General features: G+C 36.8%; 1 protein-coding gene across 4 annotated transcripts in view; it reads left to right on the top strand.

The window, feature by feature from the left end:
* LOC135221901 (probable G-protein coupled receptor CG31760) overlaps nucleotides 1–22,500 on the top strand; it is a 979,933-nt gene that overhangs the window by 859,576 nt on the left and 97,857 nt on the right. For all 4 annotated transcript variants that reach the window (XM_064259885.1, XM_064259884.1, XM_064259882.1 and 1 more), the window contains one exon: nucleotides 12,019–12,172. In XM_064259885.1, the coding sequence (XP_064115955.1) occupies nucleotides 12,019–12,172 (154 nt within the window). The remainder of the gene's footprint in view (nucleotides 1–12,018; nucleotides 12,173–22,500) is intronic.

Below are 22,500 nucleotides of genomic sequence, written 5' to 3'. Positions count from 1 at the left end.
ATGTATTAGTATTATTATTATTATTGTTATTATTATTATTATATATATATATATATATATATATATTTTTTTTTTTTTATTTTTTTTTTTTTTTTTTTTTGCTATATCACAGTCCTCCAATTCGACTGGGTGGTATTTATAGTGTGGGGTTCTGGGTTGCATCCTGCCTCCTTAGGAGTCCATCACTTTTCTTACTATGTGCGCCGTTTCTAGGATCAACACTCCTCTTCCTGCATGAGTCCTGGAGCTACTTAAGCATCTAGCTTTTCTAGATTCCTTTTCAGGGATCTTGGGATCGTGCCTAGTGCTCCCATGATTATGGGTACAATTTCCACTGGCATATCCCATTACCTTGTTATTTCTATTTTCAGATCTTGATACTTATCCATTTTTTCCCTCTCTTTCTCTTCAACTCTGGTATCCCATCGCATTGCGACATCAATGAGTGATACTTTCTTCTTGACTTTGTCAATCAACGTCATGTCAGGTCTATTTGCACATATCACCCTATCCGTTCTGATACCATAGTCCCTGATCGTTTTCTATCACTCCCTCAGGTTGGTGCTCGTACCACTTATTACTGCAAGGTAGCTGATGTTTCTTGCACAGGCTCCAGTGGAGGGCTTTTGCCACTAAATCATGCCTCTTTTTGTACTGGTTCTGTGCAAGTGCCGGACATTCGCTTGCTATGTGGTTTATGGTTTCATTTTTCGTATTGCACTTCCTACATATGGGAGAGATGTTATTTCCGTCTATCGTTCTTTGAACATATCTGGTTCTTAGGGCCTGATCTTGTGCCGCTGTTATCATTCCTTCAGTTTCCTTCTTTAGCTCTTCCCTCTGTAGCCATTGCCATGTGTCATCGCTGGCTAGTTCTTTAGTCTGTCTCATGTATTGTCCTTGCATTGGTTTGTTGTGCCAGTCCTCTGTTCTGTCTGTCATTCTCCTGTCTCTGTATATTTGTGGGTCTTCGTCTACTTTTATTAGTCCTTCTTCCCATGCACTCTTTAGCCACTCGTCTTCACTGGTTTTCAGATATTGCCCCAGTGCTCTGTTCTCGATGTTGATGCAGTCCTCTATACTTAGTAGTCTCTCCCTCCCTTCTTCTTTTCGTGTTATGTGTAGTCTGTCCGTATTTGCTCTTGGGTGTAGTGCTTTGTGTATTGTCATATGTTTCCTGGTTTTCTGCTCTATGCTGCGGAGTTCTGCCTTCGTCCATTCAACTATTCCTGTGCTGTATCTGATTACTGGCACTGCCCATGTGTTTATGGCTTTTATCATATTTCCGGCGTTGAGTTTTGACTTGAGTATCACCTTGAGTCTTTGCATATATTCTTTCCTGATCGTGTCCTTCATCTCTTGGTGTTTTATATCCCCTCCTTCCATTATTCCCAGGTATTTGTATCTTGTCTCATCTATGTGTTTGATGTTTCTCCCATCTGGTAGCTTTATCCCTTCAGTTCTCGTTACTTTACCTTTTTGTATGTTGACTAAGACGCATTTTTCTATTCCAAACTCCATCCTGATGTCCCAAGATACAATCCTTACAGTCTGGATTAGGGTATCTATTTCCTTGATGCTCTTACCATACAGCTTGATGTCGTCCATGAACATCAGATGGTTGATTCTGTTGCCTCTTTTCTTGAGTTGGTACCCGGCATCCATCTTCTGTAGTACTTTTGTCATGGGAATCATGGCTACTACGAAGAGTAGTGGGGACAGTGAGGTTGGCTACAGTTAAGGGAATATCATGATGTTCTAATTCATCCTCCAAAAATCCAAGTAAATCATCTACAGTCACAACATCAAAACTAACCATATTAAAATAAAAATTCAAATTTAAACTTTTCATTTTGTTTATAAAATCAACATTGTTTTTTACATTCGTGTTAGAAATGTTTCCTAACAAAGGTGTATGAATTTTTACGAGCCATTTAGATAAATTATACGTAACTGAGCCCACTGAACTAATGATTGGTCTGATAGGATTATTGATTTTGTGTGTCATGAATAAACCATACATATAAGGTAGGGAGGCGCATTGCGGGGTAAACTGTTTAATTAAATGGTCCAAGCCCTTTAGAATGGATTTAATTTGTTTATTAAAATGGAAGATCACTGTCTGTGTAGGATCAGACCTCCGTTTCGTGTAAATATCAGTATCATTTAGCAATGCCATTATTTTACTTACATAGTCACTTTTATTCATTATTACCTCTGAATTCATTAACGAAACACATCTAGTCATGTTAATATGTTATTTCTAAAAGTATTTGGTCATACATACTTACAACATCACCAAGCAAAGAGCTATATTACTGGTCATTCATTTATTTTATGCTATCATTCAATACTGTATTGAGAGGGTGTTCTTCCAGTACATTCATGACCGACTGAAAGGTTTGTTTAGTTGAGAGATATTACAAGTATTTCATACATTTTATGAAAGAGCTTACCAATTTAATTCATATTATCTGTGGGTATATTTATGCTATTTTTCTCAGCTTTGCTGGTATATATAGCACTTATTACATAGATACACAAAAATTGCACAAACATGAAGTAAATATCCAAAGTAAATATCATGCCCTAAAAGAAATACATTCAGTAGCATTAAAAATGCCGATTAGCCTTGTACTGGTGTGTTCGCGATCAGGATTTCATAAGAACTTTGAAACGAAACTTAGTGGAAATTTTTATATAGATTCAGTACGTAACCTTAAAATGATTTACAATTGGGGAAAATCTGAATTAAAATCATACTGTTTCTAACACCCCAAATTATATTGTTTGAGCTGAGTTCCCACAAAACGACTACTATCTAGAAAATGTAGCTTGATTATTTCGTCAATATCTATGCGAGTACACGCACATACACAAACACACACACACACACACACACACACATATATATATATATATATATATAATATTATATATATATATATTATATATATAATCATAATATATATATATATATAATATAATATATTATATATCATATATACATATATAAATATTATTATAATATATACATATATAATATATACCCCATATATACTATAAAAATATATATAAATATATATCTATTTATATATATAGTATATATAATATATATATATATATATCTATATTCATATATATACATATATATATATATATAATATATATATATATATATATATATATATATATATATATATACATATATATCTCTATTATTATATAATATATATATATATATATTATAGTATATATATATACATATATATATATACATATATATATATACTATAATATATATAATATATATATCTATATATATACTATTATATACTTATATATATTATATTATATAATATAAGTCATGTCACATTATCGTGATTCATATACATATCAAGCTACAATGTCCTTTAATATCTAATTCGCTCTACCTCGGAATTAATATATTTTCATATATGCTTAACCGAAGGGGAATTTTTTCTCGATAATAGATTTACCTGTACTTGGGCGCGAACGCAGGTACATTATAAATCCAGGAACGTCAGTGGAAGCTATAACCACTCAAACCACCGCGAGAGGCTTAAAGGTATATGTCATCTCTCACCTCAAATCCTTTCTCGCCGCTGAAGTATTCGTTGGTTTGGAGACAAACATCAACCCGCCTCGACCTCCCGGTAGTTAAGTAGCGCTTTGACAAACACGTAGCATTTTACATAAGTCATATCAACATTACGTGATTCATATACATATATTGAGCTACAAATGTCCTTTAATATCTAATTCGCTCTACCTCGGAATTAATATATTTTCATATATGCTTAACCGAAGGGGAATTTTTTTTCTCGATAATAGATTTACCTGTACTTTGGCACGAACGCAGGTACATTATAAATCCAGGAACCGTCAGTTGGAAGCTATAACCACTCAACCACCGCGAGAGGCTTAAAGGTATATGTCGTCTCTCACCTCAAATACTTTCTCGCGCTGAAGTATTCGTTGGTTTGGAGACAACATCAACCCGCCTCGACTCCGGTAGTTAAGTAGCGCTTTTGACAACACGTAGCATTTTACATAAGTCATATCACATTACCGTGATTCATATACATATATCGAGCTACAATGTCCTTTAATATCTAATTCGCTCTACCTCGGAATTAATATATTTTCATATATGCTTAACCGAAGGGGAATTTTTTTCTCGATAATAGATTTACCTGTACTTGGGCGCGAACGCAGGTACATTATAAATCCAGGAACGTCAGTGGAAGCTATAACCACTCAACCACCGCGAGAGGCTTAAAGGTATATGTTGTCTCTCACCTCAAATACTTTCTCGCGCTGAAGTATTCGTTGGTTTGGAGACAACATCAACCCGCCTCGACTCCGGTAGTTAAGTAGCGCTTTTGACAACACGTAGCATTTTACATAAGTCATATCACATTACCGTGATCATATACTATATCGAGCTACAATGTCTTTAATATCTATTCGCTCTACCTCGGAATTAATATATTTTCATATATGCTTAACCGAAGGGGAATTTTTTTCTCGATAATAGATTTACCTGTACTTGGGCGCGAACGCAGGTACATTATAAATCCAGGAACGTCAGTGGAAGCTATAACCACTCAACCACCGCGAGAGGCTTAAAGGTATATGTCGTCTCTCACCTCAAATACTTTCTCGCGCTGAAGTATTCGTTGGTTTGGAGACAACATCAACCCGCCTCGACTCCGGTAGTTAAGTAGCGCTTTTGACAACACGTAGCATTTTACATAAGTCATATCACATTACCGTGATTCATACATAATATCGAGCTACAATGTCCTTTAATATCTAATTCGCTCTACTCGGAATTAATATATTTTCATATATGCTTAAACCGAAGGGGAATTTTTTTTCTCGATAATAGATTTACCTGTACTTGGGCGCGAACGCAGGTACATTATAAATCCAGGAATGTCAGTGGAAGCGATAACCACTCAACCACCGCGAGAGGCTTAAAGATATGTCGTCTCTCATCTCAAATACTTTCTCGCGCTGAAGTATTTGTTGGTTTGGAGACAACATCAACCCGCCTCGACTCCGGTAGTTAAGTAGCGCTTTTGACAAACACGTAGCACATATACCTTTAAGCCTCTCGCGGTGGTTGAGTGGTTATAGCTTCCACTGACGTTCCTGATTTATAATGTGCCTGCGTTCGCGCCCAAGTACAGGTAAATCTATATCGAGAAAAAAATTCCTTCGGTTAAGCATATATGAAAATATATTAATTCCGAGGTAGAGCGAATTAGATATTAAAGGGACATTGTAGCTCGATATATGTAGATGAATCACTTAATGTGAATATGACTTATGTAAAATGCTACTGTTGTCAAAAAGCGCTACTTAAACTACGGTAGTCGAGCGGGTTGATGTTGTCTCCAAACCAACGGATACTTCAGCGCGAGAAAGTATTTGAGGTGAGAGACGACATATTACCTTTAAGCCTCTCGCGGTGGTTGAGTGGGTTATAGCTTCCACTGACGTTCCTGGATTTATAATGTACCCTGCGTTTCGCGCCCAAGTACAGGTAAATCTATTATCGAGAAAAATTCCCCTTCGGTTAAGCATATATGAAAATATATTAATTCCGAGGTAATAGCGAAATTATTATATTAAAGGACTTGGGGAGCTCATATATGTATATTGATCACGGTAAATGTGATGGACTTATGTAAAATGCTACGTGTTTGTAAAAGCGCTACTTAACTACCCGAGGAGTCCGAGGCGGGTTGATGTTGTCTCCAAACCAACGAATACTCAGCGCGAGAAAGTATTTGAGTGAGAGACGACATATACCTTTAAGCCTCTCGCGGTGGTTGAGTGTTATAGCTTCCAACCCTGACGTTCCTGGATTTTATAATGTACCTGCAGTTGCGCCCAAGTACAGGTAAATCTATTTCGAGAAAAAAATTCCCCTTCGGTTAACCTTATCTTGAAAATATTCCCCTTTAATTTCCGAGGTAGCGAATTAGATATTAAGGAAAAAAACATTGTAGCTCGATATTATGTAATATGAATTACGTATGTGATATGACTTATAAATGCCTACGTGTTGTCAAAGCGCTACTTAACCTACCGGAGTCGAGGCGGGTTGATGTTGTCTCCACCACGATACTTCAGCCTAGAATATTTGAGGTGAGAGACACATATTGCCTTTAAAAGCCTCCGCGGTGGTTGATGTTATAGCTTCCACTTCCGTCTGGATTTATATACCTGCGTTCGCGGCCCAAGTACAGGTAAATCTAATTTATCGAGAAAAATTCCCCTTCGGTTTAAGCTATATAAAATATATTAATTCCGAGGTCGAGGCGAATTAGATTAAGGACATTGTATCTCGATATATGTAATAAATCCAATCATTGTTTTTAATGTGATGGAGACTATGGACAAATGCTACGTGTTTTGTCAAAAGCGCTACCTACGACCGGAGTCCTAGGCGGGTTGATGTTGCTCCAAACCAACGAATACTTCGCGCGAGAAAGTAATTTGAGTGAGAGACGACATATACCCGTTTTAAGCCTCCTCGCGGGTGGTTGAGTGGTTATAGCTTCCACTGACGTTCCTGGATTTTATAATGTACCTGCGTTCGCGGCCCAAGTACAGGTAAATCTATATGAGAAAAAAATTCCCCTTCGTTAAGCATATATAAAATATATTAATTCCGAGGTAGAGCGAATTAGATATTAAGGACATTGTAGCTCAGTATATGTATATGAATCACGGTAATGTGATATGACTTATGTAAAATGCTACGTGTTGTCAAAAGCGCTACTTAACTACCGGAGTCGAGGCGGGTTTGATGTTGTCTCCAAACCAACGATACTTCAGCGCGAGAAAGTATTTGAGGGTGAGAGACGACATATACCTTTAAGCCTCTCGCGGTGGTTGAGTGGTTATAGCTTCCACTGATGTTCCTGGATTTATAATGTACCTGCGTTCGCGCCCAAGTACAGGTAAAATCTATTATCGAGAAAAAATTCCCCTTCGGTTAAGCATATATGAAAATATATTAATTCGAGGTAGAGCAAATTAGATATTAAACACAGTAATGGTATGTGATATGACTTATGTGATATGACTAATGTAAAAGGCATGTATATGCTCGTCGTTGTCAAAAGCGCTATTTAACTACCGGAGTCGAGGCGGGTTGATGTTGTCTCCAAACCAACGAATACTTCAGCGCGAGAAAGTATTTGAGGTGAGAGACGACATATACCTTTAAGCCTCTCGCGGTGGTTGAGTGGTTATAGCTTCCACTGACGTTCCTGGATTTATAATGTACTGCGTTCGCGCCCAAGTACAGGTAAAATCTATTATCGAGGAAAAAAAATTCCCCTCGGTTAGCATATATGTTTAATATATTAATTCCGTAGGTAGAGCGAATTAGATATTAAAGGACATTGTAGCTCGATATATGTATATGAATCACGGTAATGTGATATGGACTTATGTAAAATGCTACGTGTTTGTTCAAAACGCTACTTAATTAACTACCGGAGTCGAGGCGGGTTGATGTTGTCTCCTAAAACCAACGAATACTTCAGCGCGAGAAAGTATTTGAGGTGAGAGACGACATATAACCTTTAAGCCTCTCGCGGTGGTTGAGTGGTTATAGCTTCCACTGACGTTCCTGGATTTATAATGTACCTGCGTTCGCGCCCAAGTACAGGTAAATCTATTATCGAGAAAAAATTCCCCTTCGGTTAAGCATATTATGAAAAATATATTAATTCCGAGGTAGAGCGAATTAGATATTAAAGGACATTGTAGCTCGATATATGTCATGAATCACGGTAATGTGATATGACTTATGTAAAATGCTACGTGTTGTCAAAAGCGCTACTTAACTACCGGAGTCGAGGCGGGTTGATGTTGTCTCCAAACCAACAATACTTTCAGCGCGAGAAAGTATTTGAGGTGAGAGACGACATATACCTTTAAGCCTCTCGCGGTGGTTGAGTGGTTATAGCTTCCACTGACGTTCCTGGATTATAATGTACCTAGGTTCGCGCCCAAATACAGGTAAATCTATTATCGAGGAAAAAAATTCCCCTTCGGTTAAGATATTAGAAAAATATATTCAATTCCGAGGTAGAGCGAATTAGATATTAAAGGACAATTGTAGCTCCTAGACTATTGTATGATGAAATCACGTAATGTGATATTGGACTTAATGTAAAAATGCTACGTGTTGTCAAAAGCGCTACTTAAACTAACCGGAGTCGAGGCGGGTTTTGAATGTTGTCTCAAACCAACGAATACTTCAGCGCGAGAAAGTCTTTGAGGTGGAGACGACCTATATAACCTTTAGCCTCTCGCGGTGGTTGAAGTGGTTAATAGCTTCCACTGACGTTCTGGATTTATAGAAATGTTACCGGGCGTTTCAGAGCCCAAATACAGGAAATCTATTATCGAGAAAAAAATTCCCCTTCCGGTTAAGCATATATGAAAATATTTAAATTCCGAGGTAGAGCCGAATTAATATTTTAAAGTACCATTGTAGCTCATATATGTATATGATCACGGTAATGTGATATGACTTATGGTAAATGCTAGTGTTGGTCAAAGCGGCTAACTTACTACCGAGTTCCGAGCGGGTTGATGTTTGTCTCCAAACAACGAATACCTTCAGCGCGAGGAAAGTATTTGAGGTGAGAGAACGACCATATACCTTTAAGCCTCCCTCGCAGTGGTTTGAGTGGTTTAGCTTCCCCTGACGTTCCCTGGATTTATAATGTAACTGGCGTCGCGCCCAAGTCAGGTAAATCTATTATCGAGAAAAAAAGTTCCCCTTTCGGTTAAGCATATTATGAAAATATATTAACTTTCCGAGGGTTAGAGCGAATTAGATATTAAAGGACATTGTAGCTCGATATATGTATATTGGAATCAACGGTAAATGTGGATATGACTTATGTTAAAATGCTACGTGTTTGTCAAAAGGCGCTACTTACAACTACCTGGAGTCGAGGCGGGGTTGATGTTGTCTCCAAACCAACGAATACTTCAGCGCGGAGAAAGTATTTTGAGGTGAGAGACGGACATAGACCTTTTAAGAACCTCTCGCACCCGGTGGTTGAGTGGTTTATAGCTTCCACTGACGTTTCCCTGGACAATTTTTTTTTTAATTAAGTACCTGCGTTGCGCGCCCAATTACAGGTAAATCTATTATCGAGGAAAAAAATTTCCCCTTCGGTTAAACATATATGGAAAAGATATTAATTCCAATGGTTTAGAGCGGAATTAGATATTAAAGGACAAATTGTAAGCTCGATAATATGTATTAATGAATCACGGTAATGTGATATGAACTTATGTAAAATTGACTACGTGTTGTTTTCCAAAATCGCGCTACTTAACTCACCGGAGTCGATGCAGGGGTTGATGTTGTTTTCTCCAAACCAACGAATACTGTTCAGAGTGAGAAAAGTATTCGAGGTGAGAGACGACATATACCTTTAAGCCTCTCGCAGTGGGTTGAGTGGTTATAGCTTAAACTGACGTTCCTGGATTATAATGTACCTGCGTTCGCGGCCCAAGTACAGGTAAATCTATTATCGAGAAAAAATTCCCTACGGTTAAGCATATATGAAAATATATTAATTCCCGAGGTAGAGCGAATTAGATATTAAAGGACATTGTAGCTCGATATATGTATATGAATCACGGTAATGTGATATGACTTATGTAAAATGCTACGTGTTGTCAAAAGCGCTACTTAAACTACCGGAGTCGAGGCGGGTTGATGTTGTCTCCAAAGAAACCAACGAATACTTCAGTGCGAGAAAATTTGTATTTGAGGTGAGTAGACGACAATACCTTTAAGCCTCTCGCGGTGGTTGAGTGTTATAGCTTCCACTGACGTTCCTGGATTTATAATGTTACCTGCGTTCGCGCCCAAGTACAGGTAAATCTATTATCGAGAAAAAAAATTCCCCTTCGGTTAAGCATATATGAAAATATATTAATTCCGAGGTAGAGCGAATTAGATATTAAAGGACATTGTAGCTCGATATATGTATATGAATCACGGTAATGTGATATGACTTATGTAAAATGCTACGTGGTTGTCAAAAGCGCTACTTAACTACCGGAGTCGAGGCGGGGGTTGATGTTGTCCTCCAAAACCAACGAATACTTCAGGCGCGAGAAAGTATTTTGAGGTGAGAGACGACATATACCTTTAAGCCTCTCGCGGTGGTTTGAGTGGTTATAGCTTCCACTGACGTTCCTGGATTTATAATGTACCTGCGTTCGCGCCCAAGTACAGGTAAATCTATTTATCGAGAAAAAATTCCCCTTCGGTAAGCATATATAAAATATATTAATTCCGAGTTAGAGCGAATTAGATATTAAAGGACATTGTAGCTCGATATATGTATATGAATCACGGTAATGTGATATTGACTTATGTAAATGCTACGTGTTGTCAAAAGCGCTACTTAATTAACTACCGGAGTCGAGGCGGGATTGATGTTGTCTCCAAACCAACGAATACTTCAGCGCGAGTAAAGTATTTGAGGTGAGAGACGACATATACCTTTAAGCCTCTCGCGGTGGTGGTTGAGTGGTTATAGCTTCCACTGACGTTCCTGGATTTATAATATACCTGCGTTCGCACGCCCAAGTACAGGTAAATCTATTATCGAGAAAAAATTCCCAAAAAATTCCCCTTCGGTTAAGCATATATGAAAATATATTAATTCCGAGGTAGAGCGAATCGATATATATATATATAGTATATATATATATATATATATATATATATATATATATATATATATGTGTGTGTGTGTGTGTGGTGTGTGTGTGTGTGTGTGTATTTCTTAACCACCACTTATGGCTGTTTTCAGCGTCCATTCAGCCCCTAGCTCCAACCCCTTTCATTCCTATTACTTCTCCTTTGTTCATATTCTTTCTGATATCTTACTTTCCACCCTCTTCTAGCATTTGTTTCAAAACTTTAAGCGTTAAATGACCTCAAAGGTCCCAGCGCTTGAAATTGGTTAAAATTTAATATTCCAGTTCTATTTGCAATTGACACGCAAAGACCTTCTGACTGGAAGAAACCAAACACGGACTTGAATTATACATAGCTGATGTTCAACCGTGGCGTTCTTGATCATTTGAATTTAAAGATTTTATCTCAAGGTCATAAAACCGGAAGTTTATTAAAATAATAATAGAGATTACGCTAACAGTGGTTCTTAGCCTTTTTCATTGCCCGTACCACTTGATATCTCATAAATATACAAAATCATTCCACTGGCTATCATGTTTAGTACCCCAAGGTTTAAGCTTTCGTACCCCTTGGGGGTCCAGGTGCTCCAGGTTAAGAATCACTGGTAGCGGAACAATGTTTTCCTTTAAAGGCAAAATTAAATAAAGCATCTTAGCAATACTTTAGTAATTATTTTTGTGGGGAAGGGGGGAACTTTGTTAATTTAGCTCATTATTCAAACCTAATTTTTTTTTCTATTGTTTTAGTAAATTTGTGCAGAACTTGATTATCCTTAACTATCTATCATAGGGTAATATTGAGTTTCTAATAAGGTAATTTTTGCAAAGCTTTTCTAATTTCATCTGAAACGGCCTATTTTTGTGAACTTGCTGTCTAATATCATCAATTTTCAGAGCTTGATAATTTTCATTGAATTTGCATCCGCTCAGTATGATATAGATCGTAGTTTGTTTACTTTTGTAAAACCTGTTAATAAGCTTGATTATTGTTAACTGAAACTTTATACAGCACATTTGATTTTCTATCTGTTATTAATAAAGCTTCCGAACTTGATTCAATTTAGCTGAATGGTCATAAAGTTAGTCTGGTATATCTCTTAGTTTCCTCACCTTAGTCAAACCTATTAATTCGACGCAATATTCGCAGTTATAACTGTGCTTGCATTGCCTGTGTTATGACCTACATCCATCCAAAGAGTCTTCCGCCTAATGTTACTTTCCTTGTCACAGGATTGCGTTATTGACCATCTCCATCTTGTGCATCTTGTTCACTATCGTCCTGATGGGGATGGTGTATCACTACCGGAGCGTGAAGGTCTTCCGGCTGGCGTCGCCCACTTTCCTCTGCTTATGCCTCATCGGATGTGCCATTATGTACTTCGAGGTAAGACGACAAGGAGGGAACTTTCCTCTGTTGGAAGAGTTTTCTTTTATTTTTCCACTTTTTTTGTTTTTGTCAACCCATATTCAGGGCGAGAGGTGTTTTGGCAGGATAAAAGGAGAGGCTTGTCTCTGATGCCTCGCATCAACAGTCGCGGTAGAGTCTTATGAAGACTATACAAACTTATGGAAATGAAGGTTATTATTTATTTAACTTTCTCTTTATAGATTACGTCTACCTTTACTCTTTTCCGTGATTCTTTTTATTATTTTTCTATCTCTACGGACACATATCTGAGGTATTGTTAGTCAGGGTATTGGATTTTGACTTCATAATGTTTGTGTTCTGTATGAGTACTTGAAATCAGCAATAATTGGTATCATGGACTAATTAAATCCAGATGATGGACGGGTTTTCTTTTTGCTTCCGGAAATCGTGTGTAATGCTGAAGGCATTTTGGATAATAAGAGTTGTAAATAGGATTTCAATGTCATTTAATTAATATTTCTGTATTCTATGTTAATTGCTGATATATATACGTATATATATATATATATTATATATATATATATATATATATATATATATATATATAATATTTACATACACACACACATATATATATATATATATATATATATATATATATATATATATATATATATATATATATATATATATATATATATATATATACACTTGTAAAGGACACCCCTCCACTTCACTAATTAATAACCAATAACTTAGATTCAGTATTCACCTTTACTAGCGCTGAAGTCCACAATGGGTGGAATCAGCCTAACACTACCAGTGTCTGCAAAGTGATTCAATAGGGGGACCAAAAATAAAAAATGGAGAAAAAAACCGGCTTCAATTTAATACATAAATCTCAGATAACATTAACACTTGAACCTCACAAATACATCAATCCAAAATACGCTCTCACTAGTTATGACAGAATGCAAAATACTTGTATATAAAAACAAAGTGTGCTCCAACCTCTAGCTTGCTCGGAACGCGTGCAAGATTTTTCCTTTTATGCATAGTAGGTTGTCAACATTATATCCCTAACTTTTAACGTAAAATAGTCAAATAGAGCGTTGTCTCACCAACGGAAATTAAAATAAATACGCTATATTTTATTAAAAATTATTTTTTCTGTACTGTTTAACATGCACATTATTTATTTTTGACATTTTCATTTTAATAAATACATCATAAATATCCTATCTTAAAACTCCTGTAACTTTAACTGGATGCGAAACACCTTTTTCAGACCTTTTTAGGCTCTTTCATAGACCTTTCCTACCCCCCCAACAAGAACAGAACAACAACAACAACAACAACAACAAAGTAGTTTGTTGGCTTACTCCCCGAGTAAGCGAAAATGGAGGGGCCCCAAAAGTACGAGATTAAAAACGCAGATTAACCTAACAAAAATACAGGCTATCTTAATAATGTTAATAGTTAAATAAACAAGTCAATATTATACGGTCTCCTCAATTGTTTTCAATTAATTTCCTCTTCTGGAGCGCTCCCACGTATACAGGAATAATAGGACCACACAGACGACACAAGTGCCCCCAAATCGCCTTAAGCTGATCTCGTTAAGCTGATGACCTCAACGGGTAAAAGGGTACCATACCAGATATCAGAAAGGTCCCTTTGGCAGGCACCGAGCCAGAGACAAAGCTGAAAGAGTCGTAAGACTCGCAATTCCTCCAAAAGCAGGCTAATTAGAATGGTGGATTAATCCTAAGACTGAGCCTGTGGTAGGGGTGTAAGAATACTAACGCCGCAGGTCCTGCGTGTCGTAAAAGGCGACTAAAAGGACAGTTGCTACCTTTCAGTCTTACTTTTTAGTAAAATGCTAGGCCCACCGCCAATAACAGTGGAAACTGCTGCCTTGTGGTTCGTATTTTTATTAAAAGGCTAGGCCCACCGCCAATAAATTGGAAACTGCTGCCATTGGCAGTAGTACTTTTTAGTAAAAGGATAGGCCCACCGCCAATAACGGTGGAAATTGCTCCCTTGCAGTCGTACATTTTAGTAAAATGCTAGGCCCACCGCCAATAACAGTGGAAACTGCTGCCGTGCAGTCGTACTTTTTAGTAAAAGGCTAGGCCCACTGCCAATAACAGTGGAAACTGCTGCCTTGCAGTCGTACTTTTTATTAAAAGGCTAGGCCCACCACCAATAAGAGTGGAAATGGCTACCTTGCAGTCGTACTTTTTATTAAAAGGCTAGGCCCAACCGCCAATAGCAGTGGAAACTGCTGCCTTTCAGTCTTACTTTTAGTAAAATGCTAGGCCCACTGCCAATAACAGTGGAAACTGCTGCCTTGCAGTCGTACTTTTTATTAAAAGGCTAGGCCCACCGCCAATAACAGTGGGAACTGCTGCCTTATAGTCGTACTTTTTACTAAAATGCTAGGCCCACTGCCAATAACTGTGGTTGATGACAGCAAAAGCATGCGGCCGTAAAAAAACCCTTTACCAAACAACAAACCGTGCTTGATGATGTCTTTGACAGAAGGCAGTGGAAAAGGCGCATCAGGCAACCGACCCCTTAATGTAGGGATAACTGTGGGAAAGAAGAAGATTAATCCTAAGGTTACTCTTGATTTGCTCCGTTGTTGGTAGTCGTGTCCAGGGGATTTCTGTCACTCATGTCTCCCTTCGGGTTCTTGTGGTTTTCTTGAAGAAGGAAGGAAGGATGAAGTGTGAGTTCCCCTGAATATCTAATGCAGGCCATTGTTGATTTATACTCAGGCTTCTGCCATTTGCAATCTGTGGAATCAGGCTTCTCGACGTATGATCTTTGTACTTGCTAATAATTCTTATGGTGTCGACTGTGCTTATGTGTGTTCTGGTTGCCGTGAACTTGCAACCGCCTGGGCAGAGTGGTAGTGATACGACTTGTGTAGTAATTGCTTGGGGCTTGACATGTCTCTCCTGTACATTAAAATTTGTTTACTACGTTTGTCGACTCCCACATCTCTCTACGGAGTGCCGTGCTATTTCTCACATTACAAGGGTGCTGACTAGGCTTGGGCGGTAGTTGATATGTAAGGAAATCCTCTTGTCAGGATTCGCAGGTATCGTACCTCTGGCAAATACTCTCTCTTCGTGCCCTTGACCTCATTCTTGAAATGGCCAAGGTATGTGGCTTTGCAATATAATATGATGTTGTTAAGTGGGCATGTAAGAGCGAGAATAAACTTCTATTCTTCATTGTGGTCAGCTTGAGATATGGGATGCTGGTTCAAAACTGATGAAGATTATATATATATATATATATATATATATATATATATATATATATATATATATATATATATATATATATATATATATATGTATATAATATATATATATATATATATATATATATATATATATATAGTGTGATATATATGTAAATATATGTAAATACACATATATATATATATATATATATATATATATATATATATATATATATATATATATATATATATATATAATATATGTATATATATATTGTATATAATATATATATATATATATATATATATATATATATATATATATATAAATATATGTATATATAGTATATATGTATATACTATATATATATATATATATATATATATATATATATATATGTATAGATATAAATATATATATATATATATATATATATATATATATATATATATATATATATATATATATATATATATATATATATATATATATATATATATATATGTTTGTGTATACATGCGTACAATAAATTAAGCTGCCGAAAATGTTAGACTGGAGATTATAGTGTGTTAGTTAGGAGCCGTTACGAACTTGATGTTTCGTTGATGAAACTTCTAAAATACATCAAACTGTATCTCAAGTTACTCAAGTTTAAGATAGCAATGAAGATATTGATAAACAGAGCGCTTACACACTTGTAGATGTGACTTGTCCAACGCTGGTTACCATTCTTAAAGCTTCTTCCCCTGCAGTGTAAATATATCATTATCTCGATTTAAAACATTTATTGTCTGTTCAACACATTGCAAAAGGGAAATAACAATGATCTTAAGCATGTGAAGTGCATGTTGTTTTGAATAGAAATGAATACATGGGAAAATCTGAAAACAGGAAATTGCATTTTGTTAACTGCACAAAGGCAGACTGCAGTGCAATACAGTATAAAGTCACAGCTGCTGCTTTACCCATTAGCTTGCCACTGTTTCGGATAGATTGCCTACATCGCTACAACACAACGCAGTCTCTCTCTCCTCTCTCTCTCTCTCTCTCTCTCTTCAGTACTGTGTATACTTTTTCTAATGCCTTTACCTTTCTGTTCATTACTCTCGTAATTTTGCTTTTAGAATGCTTAATATTTATCATCTTTCAATACTGAATTCTGTTTGAAAGAAAAGGAATTGCCAAAATAAAAGGTGGTGAGTAATAACTTTTTCAACATAGTTCGTAAGCTTTCAGACTTAATAGACTAGTACCTTATGAAATGTTACTTGAAATGTTTGTTTTCAAACTGCACCTGGCCGTGATAAATACGTTAGTTTTAGTGAAACTCACGAGTTTGAACATTTAAGCAAAATAGGATTGTGAAACCCGGATGCTAACCATCTCCGATTTTCAATTGTTGCTGGGATGATCTATTGTGGTGATACACAACGATGGTAGATGTAGATGGGCGATTGTGGTGGTACTATGATAATGTGTTGGTCAGTAGGATGATCATCTTCTGAAGCTGCAGAAGGGAATGCAGACGAAGATGATGATGGAAAGACATCACGATCAGGTGATGATCGCGGCAGGATATCGTCGGTAATGGAAGTTGGAATTTTCTGTCTATTGTGAGTTATTGTTTTTCTTTTAATTCATTATCGATAAGCTGGAAATGTTTTATTACTTCCTTCACATTATGTGTGTCATTTTCACGCTGCGCTCACTTATGGAATCGTAAGCCAATTTCTCCCTTACTTTGTCAGTCGTAAAACCTTCAGCCAGTTTTTGAAGCGTCCACTCAGTTGTTTCATATTCATTTTCTTCATGGTCGTTGTCATCGTCTTCTGATGCCATGACAAAATCTTCCAACTCCTCGTTTGTGAAAACTTCACAATATCCTTCGATATGAAATACCAAATTTTCCGCTGCCACATCGATGGATTCCTCACCACAGCATGTCTTGCTTTATGAACTATATTTTTGCCTCTGTCGATACAGGGAAATTTGTAAAATCATAGACCACTTCCATAAATTCTCATGGCAATCATACACCATTTTTGGCTTTAACAAATTCGTTGCTTCTTTGATGCAGGTATTTCTATAGTAGTTGTGAATGCTTTGAATGTCACAGTCTGTATCAATCAGGTCTTGAATACCTGCCAAATGCGTGAGGCCCTAAACACACCTGATCAACTGACTGAAGCTGTGAGGTTGTGTTTGTTGGCAAAATTACCCCATGGGCATTTTCATTTTCAATGCTTATCGACTGCGAATAGACCGGCCCATTATCTGTTATCAATAAAACCTTGATCAGAAATCCTTCCTTTTGCAAACATCTATTCACTTCGGAAATTGCAGGTCACAAGTGCTGATATGAAGTAAACATTTATATTGAATATACTTTGAAGTCTCAATATTTAAAAAAATAAATAAATTTAATTGAAAAATTATGAACATATAAACAAAAACATAACAATCCCAAACAAATCTTTACAGAAGGCCAGCCTCTGAAAAAGGTTACAAACGCAAGTAGATGCTTTGCAGAAGACCAGATTCTATACATATCTAAAAATGCCTCTGGCATTGTATATCACTTTTCCAGCTAGGACTTTGCCGAGAATGCATCTGTCATCTTTCATTTCTAGCCTTGGAGGGAAGTCTATGTCTCTAGGTCCTCCAGATTGAGGCATTCAATTGAAAAATGTCTTACTGTCAAAGGAACTAGACAGTCCTAACGATACGGCTGATTTTCACTTGTCATGGAAATCCCATGTGTAAGTCTAGGTCAAGTCTTGACATGTTCATAAATAGCAGACATCTATCTCTCATCTTCTAGGCTTATGAGTACCTCCAAGGAAGTATAGCTTTGTTTTTACCTGTTGCATTCCAACTGTCTTGCCGTATATCTTTCACCTTTGCAAGAAATCATTACCTAAAAGTTGACATTGTCGTGCTCATTTGTCACCTGCCTGATGACCACACCCCCATCTACGTGTGCTTGTACCTAGTAGAGATTCAGTTGTTTTTCTCTGCCAGTGATTATGTGAAGCCAATGAAGGATTTGGTAACTAGCAGATTAGTAAAGTTAAAAACAGAAATTGCATGTAAAGCACTTTATATCTTGCTAAAATTGGTAGATGTTTTCTACATTCATTGTACTATTTTTTCATTTTAATTCCCATACAGCTCCGCTGTAAAAAATAAATGTTCTAATGGAAATGCACCCCTACAATAAAATTCCCTGCTACATACTCCAAATACAGTGCCACCATTGTATTGGGACGGTCTGTAAATATACACGTTGAGCTGAAGAGGTTTTCAACATGATAGATAAAAATAGTATGAATTTCCTTCTCTGTCATACTCTCTCAGATTGAAATCTCACACAACTTCCATGGATGTGTCATTGATATTGTGAATGGGAGCACCTTAATTATAGATATACAAAACTATATAATATTTGTTTCATACTAAACCCTTGGGGTAGGGAGATTGTAACCAAAACCAATATCAAGTGATTGTCAATTGCCAGTTAAGTTCTAAAAGTAACTTTCTAACATTAATTAGAAACCTTGAAAGAGGTGTGGATCTAACAGAACCTGTGGTCATTCTGATACTCTTATGGTGTACAGGATCTAAAGTCTTTAATCGACCAGGAGTTGCTTCCATCGATAATTTTCTTTTGAGTACTAGGGCTTTAAATAATTCTATAAATCGTTAACCCGTGATAGTTGGACTAATACCTTTAAATTAATCAAAATGCTTCGGAGATTTGATTAATTTAAAAGTATTAGTCCAACTATCACGGGTTAACGATTTATAGAATTATTTAAAGCCCTAGTACTCAAAAGAAAATGATCGATGGAAGCATCTCCTGGTCGATTAAAGACTTTAGATCCTGTACACCATAAGAGTATCAGAATGACCACAGGTTCTGTTAGATCCACACCTCTTTCAAGGTTTCTAATTAATGTTGGAAAGTTACTTGTAGAACTTAGCTGGCAATTGTCAATCACTCGATATTGGTTTTGGTTACAATCTCCCAACCCATGGGCTTAGTGTGATCAAAACTCAGCCTTAAAAACGGGCTGTATCAACATAGGATCTGTTGGTCTGAAATATATATTTTGTGGTACGTGTGTTCCCCAAATACAGTTTTATTTCTAGTGAATTTAAGATTATTTAGATCAGCCAAGCGAATAACATTGTCTGCCACCTTTCAACCATCACCATTCGGCAAATGATGTGGGATGATCATGTAGAAAAAGTAGTTTGAGAATGACATGTGGGATGATGCAGGATAGTTCAGTCACAGCTAATGCAAAAATAGTAGCGTTACACACAGTACACTGTCTATCAGAACTAATTTTCTTGGCATTTTCTCGCTGACAAAATATCTCCTACTGTACTGCTTAGTAAAGAGATATACTTTTAATTACGGCATTGAATCGTCAGGGCTGAGAGGTAGGAGACCATATATCTATGTCCATTCTATAAGTAAAGACCAAATTGAAATACTTTGAAAAGTTTAAAAGGACACCACTAGTCTTTTGTGTTGATTCGTTCATCACCAGTAGGAGCTGTTTCCCAAATGTCTTCTCTGTACTCCAAAGAAATAACACCAACAGGATGAGGGTGGCTCAAGCATAGGCAATAACTTCTTTATTGGTCTTAGAGCACTAAATGAATGCTATCACCCCACTCTTATCATCACAACAGGCAGGTCAGATTGCCAAGCCCTATCCAGAAACCAGCCCAACCCTTGGAATCCAGAGGTCAGTTCCAACATATAGTCCTGCCTCTAGAAGTCAGTTAGGAAAACAATTGATCTTGCTTCGATCCAAACATTATTCAGTAATTAGTGAGACCACCACAGCAACCACTACTGATTTATAGGATGGACTCTAATACCAAGATTGGTATCATTTCTTGATAATCAAGACAGTGCAAAAGAAAATTGGAGTATCTAGACTGCAAGACTGAAGAAGGTTAATAATATTTGGAGTCGGTTGAAGTATTAATGAAAAAGAGAGAAATATCACAGTGAAACATTTAGATTCAAATATGAGGGGGCTGGGGAGAGAGAAATTCTTCAGGATTAAGACCCTTCCTACCCATCACTCAGCTTCAACATAGACCATAGATATTCTCCAATAGAGCCATGTGACTTCTACGAGGCATTCTCCTACTAAGAGAGTTCTCTTTTGAGGATGAAGAATAGGTAAAACCTTTTAATGAATAACACTGTAGTGACACATCCCTTGTGATTGTGTTACCAGAAAATAGGAAGATAGGCCTTGCTCTTGTTGCTGAGAGCCTGAGGAATCATAGCTCATCAATCAATGCCAGGTCCTACAACTATTCCATCCACATTGTAGCAAAGTGTTTTTTTTCCAAGACAGTACCGTTTTGTGTGAATTAAGTTTGCCTCGAATGGTAGGCTTCCTCCTGAGGGATTTTCTTTAACACTGCTGGAAACGTGGCAACGCTTCCTCAATACCAGATGTAGCCTCTCTCGTTATGTATGTTATATTCATGTATGATACATTTTGAACCTATTCAACTATCCCTTGACTGCAGGGAATGGCCTGGTGTCCCGTTGTGTTCCGTGTTTGCTTTCGAAAGTCATTATATAAGCTTGATACCTTTTGCCATATCACATTGCCATCAGTATAATATCCTTTCCTGGTTCACATAATCCACCCAGATAATTAATACCTTTTCCTCTGTTATTATCATATCCTTGTTAGGCACAGTTGACATCCCTCTTGGAACCTGTGATACAACACCATAGACAGAACGAGGTTTTCTTTGAAAATTTAACTCTTCATGAATTGAACACTTGTTTTTGCAAAGCTGCCTGGCAACTGCACACCGGATTTTCTCTCTGTTAGAATCATTTCAAGGATTTTATTTTTCAACAAAACGGAGCATTTCATGTTTTGCTTTTGTCCTAGAAGCATAAACACCATCGGAACTCTTACACTTTGGGGCCAATAGTACATAAAAAAACCGATTTCTAAAATGAAGATCGCTGGAACGGATGAAAACAGAGAGCGTTGGTAGTAGACTGGATAAGTCTGTGGACAAATAGGCAAGCATAAATATGAGAAAAAACTAAGACGAGTTTTGTACGGTGAGATTTGGGGCGTAGTTTGACTCGACAATTTTCATCATGGCACACCCTCTACGTACTCGCTTTTTGGGCCGATAACGTATGATGGTATGACTCTTGGATTTTTTTTTTTTTTTTAGGTCTCAGTGAACAACAAAAGTGTAATTCATAGACTTTGGAACCACCACCCTCACAACCACACACACACACACATATATATATATATATTATATATATATATATATATATATATATATATATATATATATATATATATATATATATATATATATATATATACGGAAATGTCATCGAAGGGGAATCATAGGTGATAAATATTTGGATTGATACTTAACAGTCTCTATCACCGAGCCATTAAAACAGGTGGTATAAGTTGATGCCGAATCTGACGCACTGTTTTACTTAGCGTCGACATAATAGCTAATCAGTATGTTTGGAAATAAGTAGCTCTTTTTATGAATTCTTTTTTATCACAACACAGAGATTTATATATAATCAGTAAGCTACAAATGTCGTTTACTACCCAATTCGCGGGAAGGAAAGTATGACAGATTAGGAATTGACTTTATTGATGGCACAGTAGCTTTGAATGTCGACTGGAAGTCGACGTCTTTATTTGGATTTATGGTAATCAGTTTATTTCTTGAAAGCTGTATCCGTGCAACTTTTCCGCAAAGCTGTAGACCTGATAGAGCCAAAGGATGGCATTCCTCAGTCTTGTGTTATGTTATGTGTTTGGACTTCCATCGATGAACTTTCGACGGGGTTACCTAATATCTTTCGTCCTTTCTAGACTTCACATTCTTTCCGATTTAAAACCTCTTGAAGCTTTTCATCAAATGTAGAAACTCAAATGTACCTCTTGATCGCGTAAATATTTTAAGTCAAGATTTAGAATCTCCTCTTTTAGAAAAGGCTGTCAATGGTTCCTTCGAAGTTTCGCCCTGTAATTTGACACTCTG

This window comes from Macrobrachium nipponense, chromosome 3 (genome assembly GCF_015104395.2).
Source record: "Macrobrachium nipponense isolate FS-2020 chromosome 3, ASM1510439v2, whole genome shotgun sequence".
Lineage (NCBI taxonomy): Eukaryota > Metazoa > Arthropoda > Malacostraca > Decapoda > Palaemonidae > Macrobrachium > Macrobrachium nipponense.
Note: the sequence above shows the minus strand (reverse complement) of the source record. Positions and strands in the feature narration are given on the sequence as shown.